This window comes from Dicentrarchus labrax, unplaced genomic scaffold (genome assembly GCF_905237075.1).
Source record: "Dicentrarchus labrax unplaced genomic scaffold, dlabrax2021, whole genome shotgun sequence".
Taxonomy (NCBI): domain Eukaryota; kingdom Metazoa; phylum Chordata; class Actinopteri; family Moronidae; genus Dicentrarchus; species Dicentrarchus labrax.
Window position 1 is genome coordinate 5,179,408 of NW_026136724.1, and position 18,843 is coordinate 5,198,250.

At 39.9% G+C, this 18,843-nt stretch overlaps 1 protein-coding gene across 9 annotated transcripts in view; it reads right to left on the reverse strand.

The window, feature by feature from the left end:
- osbpl8 (oxysterol binding protein-like 8) overlaps window positions 1-18,843 on the reverse strand; it is an 89,488-nt gene that overhangs the window by 6,281 nt on the left and 64,364 nt on the right. For 7 of the 9 annotated variants that reach the window (XM_051392334.1, XM_051392328.1, XM_051392329.1 and 4 more), the window contains 17 exons: window positions 14,682-14,755; window positions 13,401-13,481; window positions 12,940-13,041; window positions 11,923-12,126; window positions 10,232-10,316; window positions 8,714-8,879; window positions 8,385-8,610; window positions 7,730-7,914; window positions 6,252-6,333; window positions 6,044-6,142; window positions 5,799-5,895; window positions 5,557-5,655; window positions 5,225-5,322; window positions 4,345-4,434; window positions 3,714-3,850; window positions 3,298-3,483; window positions 1,785-1,938 (listed from right to left, as the gene is read on the reverse strand). In XM_051392334.1, coding sequence (XP_051248294.1) covers window positions 1,785-1,938; window positions 3,298-3,483; window positions 3,714-3,850; window positions 4,345-4,434; window positions 5,225-5,322; window positions 5,557-5,655; window positions 5,799-5,895; window positions 6,044-6,142; window positions 6,252-6,333; window positions 7,730-7,914; window positions 8,385-8,610; window positions 8,714-8,879; window positions 10,232-10,316; window positions 11,923-12,126; window positions 12,940-13,041; window positions 13,401-13,481; window positions 14,682-14,755 — 2,165 coding nt within the window. The remainder of the gene's footprint in view (window positions 1-1,784; window positions 1,939-3,297; window positions 3,484-3,713; window positions 3,851-4,344; window positions 4,435-5,224; window positions 5,323-5,556; window positions 5,656-5,798; window positions 5,896-6,043; window positions 6,143-6,251; window positions 6,334-7,729; window positions 7,915-8,384; window positions 8,611-8,713; window positions 8,880-10,231; window positions 10,317-11,922; window positions 12,127-12,939; window positions 13,042-13,400; window positions 13,482-14,681; window positions 14,756-18,843) is intronic. The other 2 variants (XM_051392331.1, XM_051392337.1) reach the window with 1 other exon arrangement.

Below are 18,843 nucleotides of genomic sequence, written 5' to 3' on the forward strand. Positions count from 1 at the left end.
AAAAGCTAATCCAAATAGACAGATATGGATGCGTTGACCAGAGACTAGCTCAGGGGCTTGGCAGGTGGTTACTTTGAACCAACTAGGGCTGGGCGATTTTAAATATATCACGATAAAATATTTCATTTCTGTCAATATTGATAATTATTCTATATACTATTCTTAATAAAGACCAGGTGAAAAATGTTGAACTTAATGTACTTAAAGGTCGGTCCAGTGTGTAACATTGAGGAGGATCTATTGGCAGAAATAAAAATTGTTTCCATTAGTGTAAAATCACCTGAATAGAAAAACTGTTTTTGTTACCTTAGAATGAGCCGTTTTTATCTACAGAGGAAGTGGGTACTCTTTTACAGAATCCACCATGTTGAGTGTTTCTACAGTAACCCAGAACGGACAAACCAAACACTGGCTCTAGATAGGGCTTTTTAAGAGTTTCGTGCCAACCGTAGTTTCTCCTACACACTTGGAAGGCTCAGTGCCTGAATTGGAACAAAAAAGACTAATTCAGGACAACCCTAACCCTAAACACAACATAACCCTAAGCCTAATTCTTTTTTAATCCCTTTAAAGAAGGACAATTTCAGTGCTATTTTTTTAGCGTTAGGGCTAACTACGTGTTTACACGCAAGTATTCATGGGGACAAAAATCTGAAGTGCCAGTCGTCACTACTGGTAAGAATAGTGAAGAGGCCCATTTCAGGCACTGGTTGTGATGGATGACAAATGATGGAAGCGACTATGGTAATTCACTTATAGCATGCTCCATTACAAGGGATATGATGATGTTTATAAGCCAGGGGGTATTTGTTAGTGTCTGTTGTCGATATATATTGCTATTGATTTATCGCCCAGGCCTAGAACACACACACACAGAATCCGAACACACGAGCAGCAGTTACAGCGACTGCACCACAGCAGCCTTTAGTTTCTCAACATAACCTGAACAAGGAGCAGCTCAGTAGAAGTTGAGACTCAGTGAGCGAACACACACACAGAAACAAACATGAAGATGAGGACAGGTGGAGGGTGAGGAGGGTGTGGCGGACACCCTGAAGCAACCAGGCGTCGACGGCAGTGGTTGCTCTGTTGATGTGATGGTTGGAGCTGTTCTCTCATTTACACTTTGTATGGGGGAAAACTAAATTAAGTGCAAAAAAGAATTTACAGCCTTTGCAACAAACTTTGAGGAATAGTATTTAAACCCCAACATGGGTTTATTATCACTTTGTTACATTTCACATGGAGAATATGCAGCTTTAGACACTGCCTCCACTTTCACTGTAAGATTAAGGTAGTAAAAACTGAGACATTTTATCGAGGGAAATGGAAAAATCAATGGCAGTAAAGTAATGTTCATGTACAAATAAATTCAGTTCATAATCTACAAGGTGTCAATACGTGGTAAATTATTTCACAACACAACAAAAAAATATATAATATTTCCAAAGGCCTGTATAACAAATGTCGTTCTTCATGTCAAATGATCCTTTTCCTTTTGACAAGGCGAGAAAAGGAAGTTCTCCATGTCAACGGAGACCCTTCCCTCCCATACAAAGAGAACAGCAGGTGCCAGGGTAGGAAAAGAAAAAAACAGTGACAAAGAAAAAGAAAAAGACAAAAAAGGAGCAGCGGCGACAACGGCGATGGCGGAACAGTGGCGACGACACAAAGAGAAGAAGCGACAATGAAGACGGTACACCGAGTGCTGCGTGGAAGGTGGCTGAGGCGGCGAGCTGCGTTTTTTTGTTTTTTAATGGCGGTTTTCGATCGGGGCGACCTACCTGGCACTTGCAATTGTCCCTCCGCGGCCCCTGGTTACTCAGACTAATAAGACTGCCAGAACGTACCATAGGGGTGCGGTGTCGGACCTTGGTCTGGATACAGCCATCTTTCTCAAACTGGATCAGGTCGTTGAGCGGATCCCATGGCCTCGTGCTGGGGAGGGGGCCGAGACACACACAGGGCGAGATGAGGAGACGTGGAGAAGGAAAAATAGTGAGACGGACACATGGGGGTAGCATAGGACAATAGAAAAGATAACAGAGACAAAGAAATACATGGATGAAAGAGAGAAAGAGAAATGTTACATAGAGAGGCAGATAAAGACACAAAGGGAAAATGAAAGACAGACAACAAATAAAAACAGTGGGGAGATCCTCAGCGCCCTCCACATCATTTCACCTGATATAGCTGCACAATACCGACACTGTTTACCAGTAAAAACCCTTCCTGTCTATCATACAATATATTAAAAGCTATAGTAGTACTAAAAGTATAGTCTGATAGCAGGTTGGCCATCACCCCTGCAGTTATAGAGGATGGGCACTAGATGGCACCCTGTCACATGGCACATAATGTCCACCAATAAGAAACAGGAAATTGCAGTACAATGTGGTAATTTAGAAACAGTGTCTCCATTACAGTGTCCATTCTCAATCACGAAATCCAACAGAAGAGCCCACACAACGCCTATATTAGCATCTCTTCAGTGGCTTGAATTGATTTAAAAAAAATTGAATGATTGCATTTAAAACAAATTTGGGGTTGGCCCCTGATTATATCACTGGCTAACTAACCACTTACAAGCCTGAATACAGCCTGAGATCCTCTGGCAGAGATCTATTAGTAATTCCTGAGTCAAGGCTACAAACCAGAGGGGATGGAGCCTTTGGACTCAGGGCACCACAGCTCTGGAACAACCTGCTAGAGATCAGACAGGCCAGCTCTGTCTCTTCTTTTAATTCTCTTATACATTTTATTGTGTTTAGTAATTAATACCTAGTTTGTCTTTATTACTGTATCTATTCTACTTCATTATACCTGTTAATTCCTCTTGTTTTTATGCCTTTGTAAAGCACTAAGTTGTTTTTGAAGTGAAGTGCTGTACAAATAAAGTTATAATTTACACTGTCCTTCTCACTATATATTGTTTCCTCGTCACAATTGTTTAGAAACTACATTTAAGGGATCTTTTTCAAATTGTTTATGTAAAGAAACAAATATAGACTGCTATATCATTGTCAGATTTTTACAATCAGTATTAGCCTACACAATCCAGCATCAGTCGGGCTATAATAATAATAATTGTTAGTAATGTTAAGCATTCTCCTTTTTTGCTGATAATGTATTTATAAGTAGTATACTGTACTGTACATTATCATTAATGAATAATTAGTTAGCAATGACACTCATAAGTAGCTGTTTAAGTTCTTTTCAGTTTGTTTGTTTGTTTCATTGTTAAATATGACTGGTTATTTTTGCCTGTTACTGTACTCTGTGTCTGGTTTTACTCACTCGGCATATCTGTAATGCCACTCTCCGGTGACGGGGTCCTGCTCGAACAGGGCGGGGTTCCACTCCTCACACTTGGCCTTTCGCTCGCGGGCGGACTTCCTCTGAACCTCCTCCAGGATAAACTTCTCGTTGGTGGCCTCGGTCTGGTCCTTGTTGGTGATGGCCCGGGTCACGTGCTGCCACAGCCTGATGGGTTAAGAGGGAACAAAGTCAAATGAGTAATAGAAAATATATCAAGATGCCTAAGAGTGACTGAGGTGAATCTGGGACAATAAAAGCCAATAAATAAGACACTGGTACAAAACAATACAATACATCGATAAAAATAAAACTTTGTCTTTATTCCAAACTTTTTTTACAATGTGGGAACAGAACTTTGCAGACTGTTCTGCTGATAAGAGTAAAGTCAAATCCACCTTTCTGATTCGAGCTCTCCCTGCTCCTCTGGGGGGACGGTGCAGCGGGTCAGTCGGCTCTGCCTCAACTCTGGTGTCGGGTTCCAGAAAGTGTCCACCGTCCCTGTCTTCTTGTCGTTAATAAAGATCTCACTGTCCTGTGGGAGCAAAGTAAAAAGAAAAAGGTCTCTTTACTTGCCAAAAGACAGCGCCAGATACAAACTAGAGCACAGTGAAGCTTTTATCTGCATTAAGTATTCATTTGGTTCATAACCAGGCTGACACTATTTTGTATAATTTCACAGCTTCACTAAAACAGACGAAGACATAGAGACACATGGTTTATAGGAAGCTTAACAATTTTAACTTAACAAATTTCACTGAACATCAACATAGGAAGTTTAATACAATCACAACACATAAAACAAATACAATTTACTGAAAAAGTCTAATTTACACTCGGGCAAATATTTTTAGGTATTTTTATTACAAGTCTGTCTGGAGTAACTGCCCTATTAGCAAAGGGCTTTTAAAGAGATAAAGGACTTGTATGTAACATGAGCTGAACCCTGCATGTTGCACATTGTGTGTCCATCAGGGTTTCTTATGCAACAAGCAGTCATCAGAAGAATATATGAAAAGTGTGTCTTACCCAGTGTCCTTCTAGCGTAGCTAACACCTCCTTCCCCAGCTTGATCTTTCCAGAGATCTCATTGACACTGTCACTGCTGCCCAGGAACGGCTGGAGGACAGAGCGGAGAGAAAGGAGGAGCGAGAGAGTGATGGGGCGGTGGGGAAGGAGAGAAGGAAGGGAAGGGACGTAAGTATAAGGAAGGGGAAAGGAGGGAGAGATACATGCACACATACAGTTTACATGCTGCGATTACTGTGGAAAGAAATACTGTGATTTATTATGTGTCATTTATGTGGGTGTAGTGTAAAATAGGACGGTTGTGTTGTTTAGCACAGCCTTTCCCCTTCAGATACAAAAGAAATGTGGCTGATTGAGCAAGTCATATTAAGTAACAAAAGGAATTAAGCTAACGACCACCATCAACCTCCAATTACACTTAACTAATGAAAGCACTTCATCTTAATGGTTTAAACAGGTGCACTGCATGCAATAGTACTCACTATTGTCTACCAAGCTACATTAGGCAAAAAGATACCATTGCAACAATAAGTCTAACAGCAAGATACTCCATCATGATTTGTATTTTAATTCAAATGTATTGATTCCCCCATTTGCTTTCGCTGACATGTACCTGTTGCTAGTTCATGATAGGAGGATGCAGTTGATGGAGGATGGGATGTTTTACAGGGTGGGAGAGGAAGTGGTTTTGGTGGCGGTGTGAGACATTTAGAAAAGTCATGTGAGAAACTGACTTTGAGGAGTGCTCTCTTAAGAAGTTTATTACTCAACAGCTCTAAAAAAAAAAAAAAAAAAAGTCCTACTCTATCAATTAAGGACTGACATTATCTACTACTACTAAATAAGTAGATTTATCTCGAACAAGAAAACACAGACATACCTTCAGTTTGAACTCAAGCTGAGCACTGTAGCCCGTTTTCTCACACGCAATGGTGATCTGACCGCCCAGCTCCAGGGTCATGGTGCCATACAGGATGCCTAGCAGATGGAAAATAGATAATAATGCTTTTGATGTCCAACAGTAATGTGTCAAACCTTCAACACGAAATGCTGCAACACAAAAGTTGCATGAGTTGTATTTGTTTTACTTCTGCATCAATCTCTCTCTGTGAGTTTACCCACCTAACACATCTCAACAGTCCATTTTACAGCTACATAAAAACTCTACTGAAGTCACATCATGGCGTAAGTAAGAGCACGTTGCACTCTGACCTTTACAGTGAGCGTAGGGCATGTTCATCACATAGTCCTCTCCTCGGTTAAGGAAAGTGAGCCGAGCCTCCCCGTCTAATATGGCCGACAGGGAGTTTCCTAGAATGTAAACAACAGCAGTCAGTGGACAGATGTGCTTGAGCAGCAAAGAAATAATAAATTCACAGCTGAACAAACATTAGCATACTGTTTTATTCAAATTTAAGGTTCCTGTTAATTGATAGTCGTGTGAGTGTGTGTACCATAAAACTTGGACTTGGCGAGGATGCTGCCACTGAGACAGAATCCGTCCTTCCTGTTGCTGACATAGAAGGCTGACACTGGAGGATGATGGGATACCTGAAGAGAAACACACACTTATGTAGTCAACTTGAATGCTGCAGATATTCCAATGACCAAACCTAAAGCTACTTTTTACAGGTGGAATGAGCTCTTGACCAATCAGATTGCTAGTAGTTTGTACTCTTAGCAGTAGAGCTGTTGTTACCTGTTCCGCGATGTAGAAGGTCTTGCTGTTGGTTTTCTGGTGGAGCCACATGCAGCGGTATGTCTCCCCAATAATGGGGTTGTAAGGCTTCTTCAACCCCTTTGGATTAAAAACCAACAGGACAAATGTGTTTAGTATAGCGTACTGTATATAGAAAGCACGTATAGTTATATAGCTCATCAACATGAAGTCGCTTTATTCTCCTGACCTTTGGCTTTTTATAAAATCCAGAGATGTACCACTTCACCACCTTCTTCATCCGGTTGTAGGCGTTCTCTTCGATTGCAGCCCTGAGAATTAAACAAACACAGACTGATGTTCCTCCATAACAAGTGCTGTACAACCTGCTACTACAACATTCTATTGATCATCTCTCCCAGCTTTTCTCTACTTGTCGTTGTGCACTGATGTATCCACAGAACGTCTTCATTGAAAACAAAGACAGTGTGAGTATATTTTTCTTTCTTCTGATAGTAAGACATTCAAGGACAGTGTCATATTATATGACAATCAGTCAATCAATTGAAACTATAAAGGCACATTTCAAAGACAAGGAATTACTGGTAAAGTAATGAAAATCGACCCAGATATGTATTCTGATTTTAAACACTAAACAACTCGGGAAAACACCAAATATTTTATTACTGAAGAAGAAAAATTACCACATCATAAACAATAATCTAATAAATGTTAATTTAAAGGTTATATTTATGAAGTTTAAAACATGAATATAGCAGCAAACAACTATTTGATATGTAAACATATGCCCTGAGCTAAGAATGATGTCACACTCACTTTGCCTGCGTTACTATAGTGATTTGTTTACAAAGCCGGTCAAAGTGCATGGAGTCTGGTGGTGATAGTGATTTCTGGTCTTGCGAACAGCTGTTTTTGGTTAAACAAAAGGTCTTTCTCTGTAGGGATCCTTTTCCTGATGTTGTTAGACACTTACAATAACAATCTGAGCCTGTCGTTGGAAAAAATAAGCACTTTATGGATGTACTTTGACAAGTGCATTTGTCCCCAAGGATTGGCTACGCTGCACCCCCGTTGTGCAAATATTTGCACATTTAACTCTGTGAATTAAGAGGTTATTTTGACCAAACCAGCATTGGGCACAAAGACTGTAAGACTAATAAAGATGGTTTTAGTGTGTTTTATTTTAGTTCTGTACAGTTTTAAGTGTGTTTTACGATTATCTGCAAGGTAAAATGACTAGTTCTGTCAATTAAATCTGGTCGGCTATTCTTTTGGTCTGAGATGCTGGTGGTCAAGAGATCTAGCAGTTAAGTTAAGTTAAGTTTCTTTAAATTAATTATTGCCCAAAAAGTTTTTCTCTCAATTTTAAGTACATGTTGGACCATGTCAATTTTTCTTTGCTATCCTAACAGCTTAATGTTCTGTCCTTACATAGGCTACAGACAGCTGAACTCAGTGGTATGTAGACTGGTACCACGTGGCAAGAAGAACCATAAAAAGAACCTTATTTGAGAAGTGATGAAGTCTGTTAAATATGAACTATGGGCAGAGCCTATGCTAATAGCCTGCTGGCTCAACCTATTTAGCATAAAGATATGATTGGGACTGACCTTCTCATCAGCAAGAAACCAAATAAGCATGTTCCCCAAAATGTCAAACTATTCATTTTAAAAGCCTTTGGGCAAACAGAAAATGGGAAGGGCTTACTCTGACAGGAAGTCTGCGTGATAGTAGTAGTCAGACAGTTTGTCCAGAAAGGACCTTGGCTCCAGGATGAAGGTGGGCAGCACCACCTTGGATAGATCCATACCAGGTCGCACCTGCTTCAGCAGAGTCCAGATCAGAGATTTATTCTCCTCTGACACTGTCTCTGTCTGGGCAGCCTCGCCAGCCTGGAGTAGGAGACACACACAGCAGAGCAGACATGTTAAGTCGCCAAATGCTCAACACTTTAATGTGACTGTTTGTGCAACTGGTTTGCAAAAGGAGATTTTAATGAGCTTTTGCCTCGGCCTGAGTAGGTGTTTAATTAGTGAGCTGTCAAACTCAGATTTCATTAGAATGGAAATGCTTACAAGTGCTTTCACACCATCACAGTGTCTTGCAGATGCCCACGCACACCAACCCACACAGACTGTGATCAAAGCCTGTCCATGTTACAGCCTCCCCAATAGCCCCACAGAGGAACATGCTCATTTCTCCTCATTAAGCAAAAAACTACAAGAAAAATTCTTTCAGCTGAAGTTTTAATTCAAGCTGAAGATGAAAATGATTTCTACAAATCCTTTGAAAATATGGTGAAATTTAAAACTTGTTTTTATTAAAAGCTCTGTTTGACAACAGTGGACTCTTTGTCTCCTACCTCTCCAAGTTCCTCGTGGGACTGTTCCAGGTACGGGGTTTCCCGCAGGTGTTCATTCGGGTCCAGGTCTATGTATGAGTCGTCTTGGCGCTCTGACGTGTCGCTGTCGCTCTCCTCGCTCTTCTCCAAGCCTTCAGGGTCTGACTCCTCGTGGTCCTGTTCACCCTCCCTGTCTGACTTGTCTGAGTACAGGTCTGGGTCTTTCAAATGGTCGCTGTCATTAAACCTGGAGGAAGGACGGATGGTGGGGTAGATGTTTACAATAAATAAAGGTACATTTGAGGGCCGATAATATAGTTGTAGTAGCTTGGGTTTTATTTCCTACTCACTGGAAACCATGGATGTTGTGGGCTCGGAGGAGGCTGTAGAAATTAATGGAGTGTTCTCCGCCTGTGCCTACTGTGCTCATGTCCTCTTTCCCCTCGCGAATCATGGTCCTCTTCAGCAGGCTGGAGCACTTCAAGGCCAGCTCTAAGGCGTCCATCCAGCATCGGCCTGGGAAGGAGATTTAGACTGATCAGAAAAAACCTACTGATGTGCAGCATATATTTTCAGGCTTCGCTGTTTGTTCATTATCCCTCTTTTAATATTGAGCATCATTTTGGTGCTTGTACCATGATCACCCCTGGTCCTATTCCAGGATTAGTTCCAGAAGTGCAACATTTTAAAATCCTTCTCATTTTAATACTGATTGAACTGTGTTTCAATACTAATAATGAAAACCAGAAAGGGCTGAATTGAATTGCTTACTACATGAGAAAAACCTTCTTAGACTAGGTGTTTGATGGATATTTTTCAGGGCTATATAGAGTGCATAAAATATACACTTAACTTATACACTGAAATAAAATGGAGGAAAGTAAAGTACTGTGCATTGGGGTGAAAAGATTTGAAAAGACTTTTGGACACTGTTGATGATTCCAGAACCATGGACAGAGACTCAGAGAGGGACAGACTGGATTGGAAGTTTCAGCACCATGGACAGAGACATGAAGCAAGATGGGATGTGACTAAAACCAGTTACTAGTTCATCATTCACTCAATCAATGGATTATACTAGTAGTTCTCAAACTTTTCTGTTTGGCCCCACTTTAGAAGCCAAAAAAAGTCATGTTTCCCTCGCCACATAAACTAATTTATTTTTTATCAGCTATTACAAGTATTGGGGAAACTACTGATAAAGCAGGACATGTTGAGTTTAAATGATAATCAAAGAGAGGAAGGTTAGCAAGATAGTCATGCTGGGCGTACTCTGTCTCGCATGAATTATATCCATTATACTTTAGTTGCACTCCACATTCCCCCATATAGTGTATTGGCAGACCATTACAGCCATGTAAAGTTAACACTGCTTAGTCGGTACTGTCCAACGCCAATACAAACACACATTATAGTTAAAAGTACCAGTATATCAGTTAGAAGAGACAAACAAGAGAGCACACAGAGTGACTGAAAAGTCACAGGTTTCCATTTTGGCTGTCTAAATGGCCTAGAAAACACCTACCCACACAACAGAGATGTATTAGTGTGGTTTTCTGATGCCCATGTGAATATCTGATATTTTCCCACTAATATCGGTGTGTAAGAGCGCAGCTGTAAAATAGGTCAGGTTGTTCAGACATGCCTATTTTAAGATAATGAATTGGTTTAAAATAACAAGGATTGGGGTTAGTGTTACTTCCATAAAAGGCCAAATACTGCAAGGAAAAGTAGCTTTGAACCAATACTCATATTACTTTATGAGGCTGATACCAATGTGATGCAGATTCATGGATCTATCTGTGTCACTGAGTGGAGGTTTCTACTGACAAGCATAGCCAAAGTGTGATTGACAGCCTGTCTCTTACCATCAGACTCCGAGGCAGCGCGGAAGATGAGGTGGCTGCTGGGTAATGGCTGAGTGATGGAGCCAACTGCTTCTCCTTTAGGACCCTGGTGACAATAAGAAAAGAAGGGAGCAAATCAATGTTACAGTGTTTAAGGTTCAGGTACGTTTTTTTTATTTGATTCTTGATTGGTCCATCAGTCATTCTGATCTTTGTCTCTTTTCATTTCAGGAGGTTTTACGAGTGCCTTTGTGATTTCCTCGTTTTCTGAGTTTGTGGTTTTTCTTTTATCAGTTTTTAATAATTTATGTGTGCAAACAGAGGAAATATAGACTCCCGAGTATGCCATTAAGCAAATTAGCTATGAGAGGGGACAGAGGGGACAGAAGCTGATTGAGTGAAGTGTTTACTTCAATAGTGAAGAGGACGATGGGGAAAAAAGACAGGCCGCTAATTGTGATTCATGCCTTTTCATGGCACAAACAAAAAGGGAAAACACTTGCAACGAGAGGTCAGTGATGAATACCAAATCACAGTTGGAGTGGACGAATGAACAGTGTTGAAAACACAGGAACAAATGGAAAATGTGCGCTGCCAAATATGAAAATGGCCTGAATTGAACAAAGATGAGCTCTTAATTATACAGTTAACATCCACATCATTTTAACTATTTGCTTTAACTGCAGGGAACAAAGGAAGATTATTTTCCCCCTGATGATCTGTTTCTGTTCATTTTGTTTTGTTCAGCACTGGAGAGCAAAATAGGCAGTGTTCAAATTCATCTGTCTGCATAACAAACCTCTAACAGTATTCTCAATCTCCAGCTTCAATCAGTCTATAATGAAAAATAATGGGGTTATAAGGTCAGAGACGCTTTCCATTGCATTATGAAAATGAATTAGGTAATGTATGGCAGATTTAAAGGAACAGTTAAACAAATTGGGAATTTCATTGCAAAAGATTGATGCCACTCACATTTTTCTATGGTAAATATGAAGCTACAGCCGGCAGACAGTTAGCTTAGCTTAGCATAAAGACTGGAAACAGGGGGAAATGGCTAGCCTGACTCTGTCCAAAAGTTACAAACTCCAAATATAAGAAGTCATGATTTTATGTGTGAGACTATTTCCTCAAGGAAGTGACTGTGCCTGGCCAAGAAAGAGTCTGGCAAAACAGTTTTAGTTTTATGATATCAAGTTGGAACTGGATATTAGGAGAAACCTTTCCAAGCTCAAATATAGTTGCTGTAAAATTAGGCCCAAGAGCGTATGGAGGAGGAAGAGGCTGCCAAGTTTCAATACGTTTTAAGAAAGTATCCTTTTTCCAGAGAGGAAAATTAAATCAGTAAACTAAATGTCACTCCCCACTTCTTTCCTTTTTACATTCATAACTATTTACTGCTGCTGCCACCAACTACTAGGGTTCAGTGACTTTTCTGTCTCTTACAAGCAGAGTCTTTTCTTTATCTAACATTTACTTGTTTGTTAATGTAATCTAAAATCACTATCTAATTCAATGAGTGCAAAAAAAAGTAGAGGAATACTTTTTTGGATATCCTTTGGATACTCTCTATTCCCTGATATATTCCTATTTTCCAAAGGAATTCCTCTGATGCCCAAATTTCCCAACCTGGAATGCTCCCCATAAATGCTCCATAATACTGAGAGTCACTGGTTCGGTTGCAAATCCTGTATCTTAAGGTATATTCTGACCTTGACGGCCCAGATGGACTGCTCCAGCGGGTGGAAGAGCTTGAAGCAGAAGCCGTCCTTCTTAGAGGGCCTCTCGATGAGCTCGCAGGCGTTGAGCAGCACCGTTCCCACCCACTGGCCGTTTTTGTGGGTTTTATAGATGAGCAGGACGCCTGGTTTTAGCACACACCACAGCTTGGTCCAGCTTTTCAGAGTACCACGGATCTGGATCAAATACAGACACATGTCAGATTTAAGGCCTTTTGGAAGATGCTACATGAGGAACTTGAGGATTGGAAGTAGCCCAAAAAGTGAGTTTGGAGGGGTTTATAGAAAGTGTTGTTTCTGTAGTGATTTGTTTCTTTCGGCCAGGAGGGAAAAAAACATTTTCAACCAGCTGAACTGTAATGTTGTTTGGAGTGAAAAACTCTACAACAGGGACAGTGTTGCGAACTAAAGTCTACTAGAAAAGTCCCAAAGAGATGCTAGACCACGTCACATGCTGATTGAAAATGCATGATGTCATTGGGTAATAATTTGCATATCAAAATGTGTGATGGGAAGTCATCCATGAAAGAGATACAATGTCTGTTCATAGTACAGATTTCTGCACCCTAAGATCCATGTTATATACACTTCTATTTCTATACAAGCAAAAGTAAAAAAATTAACAACTGGCCAAACAAAAAATTTACAGACCATAATGTTTACTGTATCTGAATTTTTTGAATTACACATTTAAATCTACCTGTAACTTCTCAAACGTTTAATGTAACCTCCTACATAGAGTGTAGAATAACTGCCTTGAATGCAGAGGACACAAATAAACTAAACCCTGTAAATGCTTGTAAATAAGATTAAATCATGTGAAAAAAATCCATTCAAGAAACAAAAACTGTACTTTTGTTAGAGGTTGTTCGGAACACTAGAATACCCATTAAGTTACTTAATATCCTTTGAATGGACAGTATGCTGCACAATCAACAAATACACAACATTAGAAGGAAATGTTGACTGTGGGGTTGAAGACGTTCCCACCTTTAGCCAGTCGGCCATGACGATGACGGAGGGATCAGTGATGGTGCTGAGCAGCTCCTTGGTTGCCCTCTTCTTTTCTTCCCTGTAGTTTTTCTTCTGCACCTACACAGAGCACAGACAAGGCAAATGACATAATTTCACACAAATTGTGCATATTAATATTTCTCACTGAATTACATTTGGCAGGAAGTAATAAGACTGGAATTAAAACTCCTCTGTGTCACCTGGTACCTTCTGACTGCAAAGTGCTGTATTTTATTTCCCACTTTAAATGTAATGTATCCTGTACTGTGATGACATTGGTGAACAATAAGAAGGAAGCGTAAAGTTCAACATCTATACAGTAATTTAAGCATGCTGGCTCACCAAGTTAACACAGTGTGGGTGAGCAAGCACCAGCGTTTAGGCTGTCTGTAACACTCTCCATATAAGGATACTTAAGCTGATTTAAGCTCACTTACCTTGAGAGACTCCTTCTTGGTGAGCTTTCCTCCAGACGCTGACACATCCTTGTCTGAGCCATTGTATAGCTTTGTTTCAGACTGTGAACACACAGGAGAATAACTTATTCATATCCAAAGACATCAACATCTCTACTATTTCCCAACTTAATGTCTTCAAGCATTAATTACGTATCCATCAGTTGTTAATCTTTTGTGTTGAGCTGAGAAAACACCACTCAAACATGTCTGGTTATAATAACTAAGCTTTTCCTGTGTGGATTTGTGCATAGCAGTCATCAGCTTGGTCTGCTACAGCACTCTGTGTAAGCTGCTCTGGATAAAGTCGTCCACTAAATGACTAAATGTAATCTTGGCTACAAAGTGTTCCCTTTTAATGACAAATCTATTAACACAAATGATACAAATAACAAAGTCTACTGAAATGAGGACATTCCATTTATTTTTTTTCACGACAACATTAGCAAAGAGCTGCAACAGCATCTAGAAGTTCTTTTTTTACAACGCACCGGCAGCCCAAACTTAGTTCAGTTAGCCGGTGTGTCTCTGCCAGCTCCCTCCACAAAGCCAGTTGGAGCGATTTAAAGTGGAGAGACCAACGGGGATGTGTATGGATCCTAAAGCAGCGCTACTTAAGGCCTTAAACTCCCACAGGCACGGTTGGACAAAGTTTGATGGTACATACAAGCATCAAAGCCAAAATCTTCTCTCTCACATCCTTTGGTTCAGAAAGCTGTATAGAGTTTCATATAGCTTTTCTAAGATGGCGGACGTTGCTGATAGCAGAATCTGAACAGTCCACAGATAAGGAGTCATTAAAACCTTGTCTTGGTTTTGGGAAGCCCTGCTGATAAAGCTTTTGAACCTCTGAAATGATTATCCTGTCTTATTATACGTCTTCATACTTCACAAAATCATAACAAAAATGTAATAGGATTTCAGTCTGATGAAAGCGCCTCTGCTGTGACTCAGACAGAGACTCAGCCACATTTGCACTGACAAACATATTTGATGTGGACCTCGACAGATAAACTAGACGGGCCTCCTCCACACTGAGATCATTTGAAAGAGCGGCGGAGCTTTGAATTTTTGTTGATAAATGTTTGATGTGTTCAGTGTATATGATGTGTGAGTCATCTCAAGGAAGGATATCTCACAGCCTGAGGAGAGACTGGAAGAGGATACACGACATGCAGTAATTCCCATATTCTCTGGTCTCATTAGAACATGCACCCAATTGTCCCTGCCCAACAACTGTATATCAATAGTGATTTTTCTTACCTTGCTCTTAGATATGGAATGTGAGTCCTCTTTTAAAGGCAGAGGCAAGAGGTCCTCCTTCCCTCTCTCGAAACCTGCAACAAAAAACACAATGGCATAAATAAATGTCCATCATCATTCAGGTGACCTACAGGACCCCATTCCACCAGACAACCAAGCTGCTGTGGATGCAGGCAGACTCAGTGCTATAGGCTGGTCCCAGGGGGCCATGGCACTGGGCTCAAGGCCATTTCTGATTCTGGGCCAGTATGTAGGATTCAGAGACATCTAGTGTTGAAGTTGCAGATTGCGATCATTTGAATACAGCTCAGCCTTCCAAGCTTGTAGGAACTACCTCTGGGCTACTGAAGAAACCTTAAACATAGCGACACCATGAAAGAGGACCCGCTCCCTCTGCAGATAAAAACAGCTCATTCTAAGGTAAGGAAAACACAATGATTCTTATTGTCAGGTGATTTCACACTTATGAAAACATAACTATGAATTTTATATTCCATTTCTGCCAATAGATCCTCCTCAATGTTACACACTGGACTTTTAAGAAGACCAATTGATTAATTGAAAAATTAATAATTAATAAAGCCCAATTGGTTTTATCTCTATTCAGGTACCACAGTTGCCATGCAGTTAACACTAAAAGTTCTGTTGTGTGTTGCTGTATGTTTTACGGCTTGCTGTAGCACTAAAAAATTACCCAGTTAATCAGTCAGTTGATCTGATTTGATCATTTGAGAAATTTTAATCAATATAATCATCCAGACTGTATCTTGGTGCTGTCATTTCCTTTTTCATGATCCTTCTTGCTTTGATTGGTAAGATCCACTGAATATCAGATGTGCTTGGAAATTCTTGGGGGTCTGCAAATCCAAATGTTGGAACTCATTACATTAATGTCGGTCATCGGAGCATGCTGTCTTTCAAAGCAACTGGAGGAAATCATGGAATCTGGATGGCAACAAGAAGGCGCCTGCTGCAAGTCCCTAATCTGAACTGAGCTCTAAGTTATATAAGTTGGCTTGTGAAAGGAGATTCCCTGTTTTAATCCATAGTTTGGCTGGGGCAATGTGGGTGTGGAAAGTGAACTGGAAACAAAGATTTAGACACTCAACTATCAACTGCTCCAGTGAAGTTGCTGACAGGAATGTGTGTTTCTATAAATGTCAAACTGTGCAATAATGAATCTGTGTAGAATGCAGTTAAATGTAGATATTGTGTGACATGACAGACCTAAGCAAACGGAACAGTTTTGTGCTTCACCTTTAGCATTTCTAATCTTTATTAGTGAGACAGTTTCTAACCAATTAGTCTCACCTCAGCAACAGATTCCCCACTGAGACCTTGGCATTAGTGACACTGGCGGTCTAAAGGTGACAGAGAGCCTGTAAATATTTTATAGTTTCCGTCTCTATCCACAGGCCATCAGTATGGGAATAAAGGAAGTGCTGCAGAGTTTCATTACCAAATGAGATATTTATATATATTTGGAAAAGAGTTGCATATAATTTAACTAGCCATTTGCTTTAATTAAACAGCTGTGTGTCTGTACTTTGGCAAAATAAGCCTCCATCTTATGTATTCTTCCTGCGTTCTTCAATTTTGTCCAACAGACATTTTGGGTATGGATTTCTTTATTGACTGCTTTCAAACTCTGATACTTTTATTAACAATGTGATGTTCTGTGCATTACTGGAGTGATTCTGTGCAGAATTGTTTTTGTCATATCTACTTTTTATTATTACCCTGCTTCTTCAATTTACAGTGATGAGAAAGCAATAATGATGGTGATAGCAGACAAACTCAAAACCAAAATGAATCTTGAAATGGAGGGTACAATAGTGCATTAGAGTTCCAGGGGGGATATTTCCTTTAACTAGCTAGAAATGTCTTATGGCTTGAAACACAATATACAACACAGTGAAACTGCCTTACCCCTCTTGGGAATGAAAAAAGGTGCAATAGGTCAACAGTCCTCCTGTAAAAGTGCTACTTGGGCACGAGTCAACTGCATGTATGCATGTCTTGTTTGAGAACACTTCAGTTATTTGAATGGTTGGTGCCATGAAACCAACACTGTATCCTTGAAATTAAAAGGAAACTAGAAACACAAGTATTTTCCTTCCTCTTGTTAGTTTCAATTAGCTGTGATATACAACAAGAAACGAGGGCATGCAATTGCCTTTCTTCCCCTAAGTGGTGCCTTTGTTTTAATATGGATCTAGTTTCAGTGGTACATTAGATGTCCCAACAGACCATCTGTGCCCACTTGACAGGCGCATCTCCATGCCAACTTCAGCTGGAAAACAACTCAAGGGCAATTCAACAAGAGGTTACATAACTCATCGTCCCCTTCTCTCAGTCTCAACTTATAGGAAGGAAACTGGATGATCATAATAGAAAATTATGTTGATTAAAATGTTAAACTGTCACAGTGAAAATAAATGCATCTTCATTTGCTCTATTCTTCCGTCTCGTTCCTATGACAAAAGTCATAGATCACAGTAACTGTTTGTTGCCATTTCATTTAAAGGTCCAGTGTGTAACATTTAGGAGGATCTATATGCAGAAATGGAATATAATATTCATAAGTATGTTTTCATTAGTGTATAATCACCTGATATAGGAATCGTTGTGTTTTTGTTACCTTAAAATTAGCTGTTTTTATCTAGACGCCATAGGCTGCCTTCCATGGCATTTGCCATGTTTCTACTGTAGCAACTGACACACCAAACACTGACTGTAGATAGGGCTTTTCTTGATTGTTTTTTTAGGTGGCAACCACCATAGTTTCTCCTACACACAGACCGTTCTCATTCCCAGATGTAAGCAGTGTTCAATTAGCTGCAATCTGCAACTTCACCACTAGATGCCACTAAATCCTACTCACTGGTCATTTAACAACCTTTGCCCAAAATGATGGTGTGTTAGAGAAATTTGGGTTACATGCAAATATCTAACCAACAGATCATTCAAGTGAGACAAAAAAACATCCAACCTAAAAACAGAATGAGATCTGAAGTTAAAGAATGATAATTAAATAAATGAACTCACTAATTTGCATGCTTGTTAGCTCTCTACTTTGCAATCAAACATTTTGACTACATTAGTGGAGTTCACCATGATGACATGTCCCAGATCAATTTGAGGCACTTTTTTAAAAATTATTTTTTGGCCTTTTGTTGGCTTTATTTTTATAGAGACAGCTGTAGAGACAGGAAAGGTGGGTGGAGAGAGAGGAGATGACACGCAGCAAAGGGCCACAGGTCGGATTTAAACCCGGGCCGCTGCAGCAACTCCGTATATGGGTCACCAGCTCTACCGACTGAGCTAACCGGGCACCCCAATTTGAGACACTTTAAGGGGCCACTTGTCCACTCCACGAATACAGCCAAAAAACACCTCGTTGCAAACAGAATTGTTTTCTTATTTATAGTGTGAGGAGCTAGACATATCGCTTGAGGCAGCTTGTTCAATAAATGTGGCTACGTGAGAGAAGTCAAAATGAAATAACAGCTGAAAAAGCATACTCCATTTTGGGTAGAAAACAATTTCATTTATCGGTATGTCTATAATAAGGAAGGAAATACTGTGTACCAACATGGCCACAGCTATTAAAATGTTTTAGGATTATAATTTTAAATGATTTGCAGTTTAGTTATTTCAGGTATCACTTTTATCAGTGGGTGCCCCTTTTTGGAAGGACACTCTCCGACTAAACCTTTCTTTCATTACTAGAAAACATTAGCTTCTAAAATAAGCCACCAGGATATTAAGTATCTTTTATGTGTAATAAACCCACATGAAGCTTTTTGGTAATTTTGTTTGGATTATGCAAAATGTTACGGACAACAGACAATTTTGATAAGCATTTCAATGGCAAAGCAGAGAGGCACTCATTCTGTGAAGGTAGCAGGAGATTTAAGGTAGAAAGGGTTTGAGTGGTGTGAATTTCACATAGAAGTGCTTGAGCATGCTATGACTGAAGGTAGCAAGACGTTCTTTTTCTCAAATAATGGATTTTTTTTTTTTTTACACCATTTCCGATAAAGTGAGTGAATTTTGTTAGCTGTAGAACTGCAATGATTATTGAAAGTATTTCACTTTAAAAATGAAGGATTCAAGGAATGAATGCCAACTGCTTGTAACTTAAGTAACCTAGAAATTC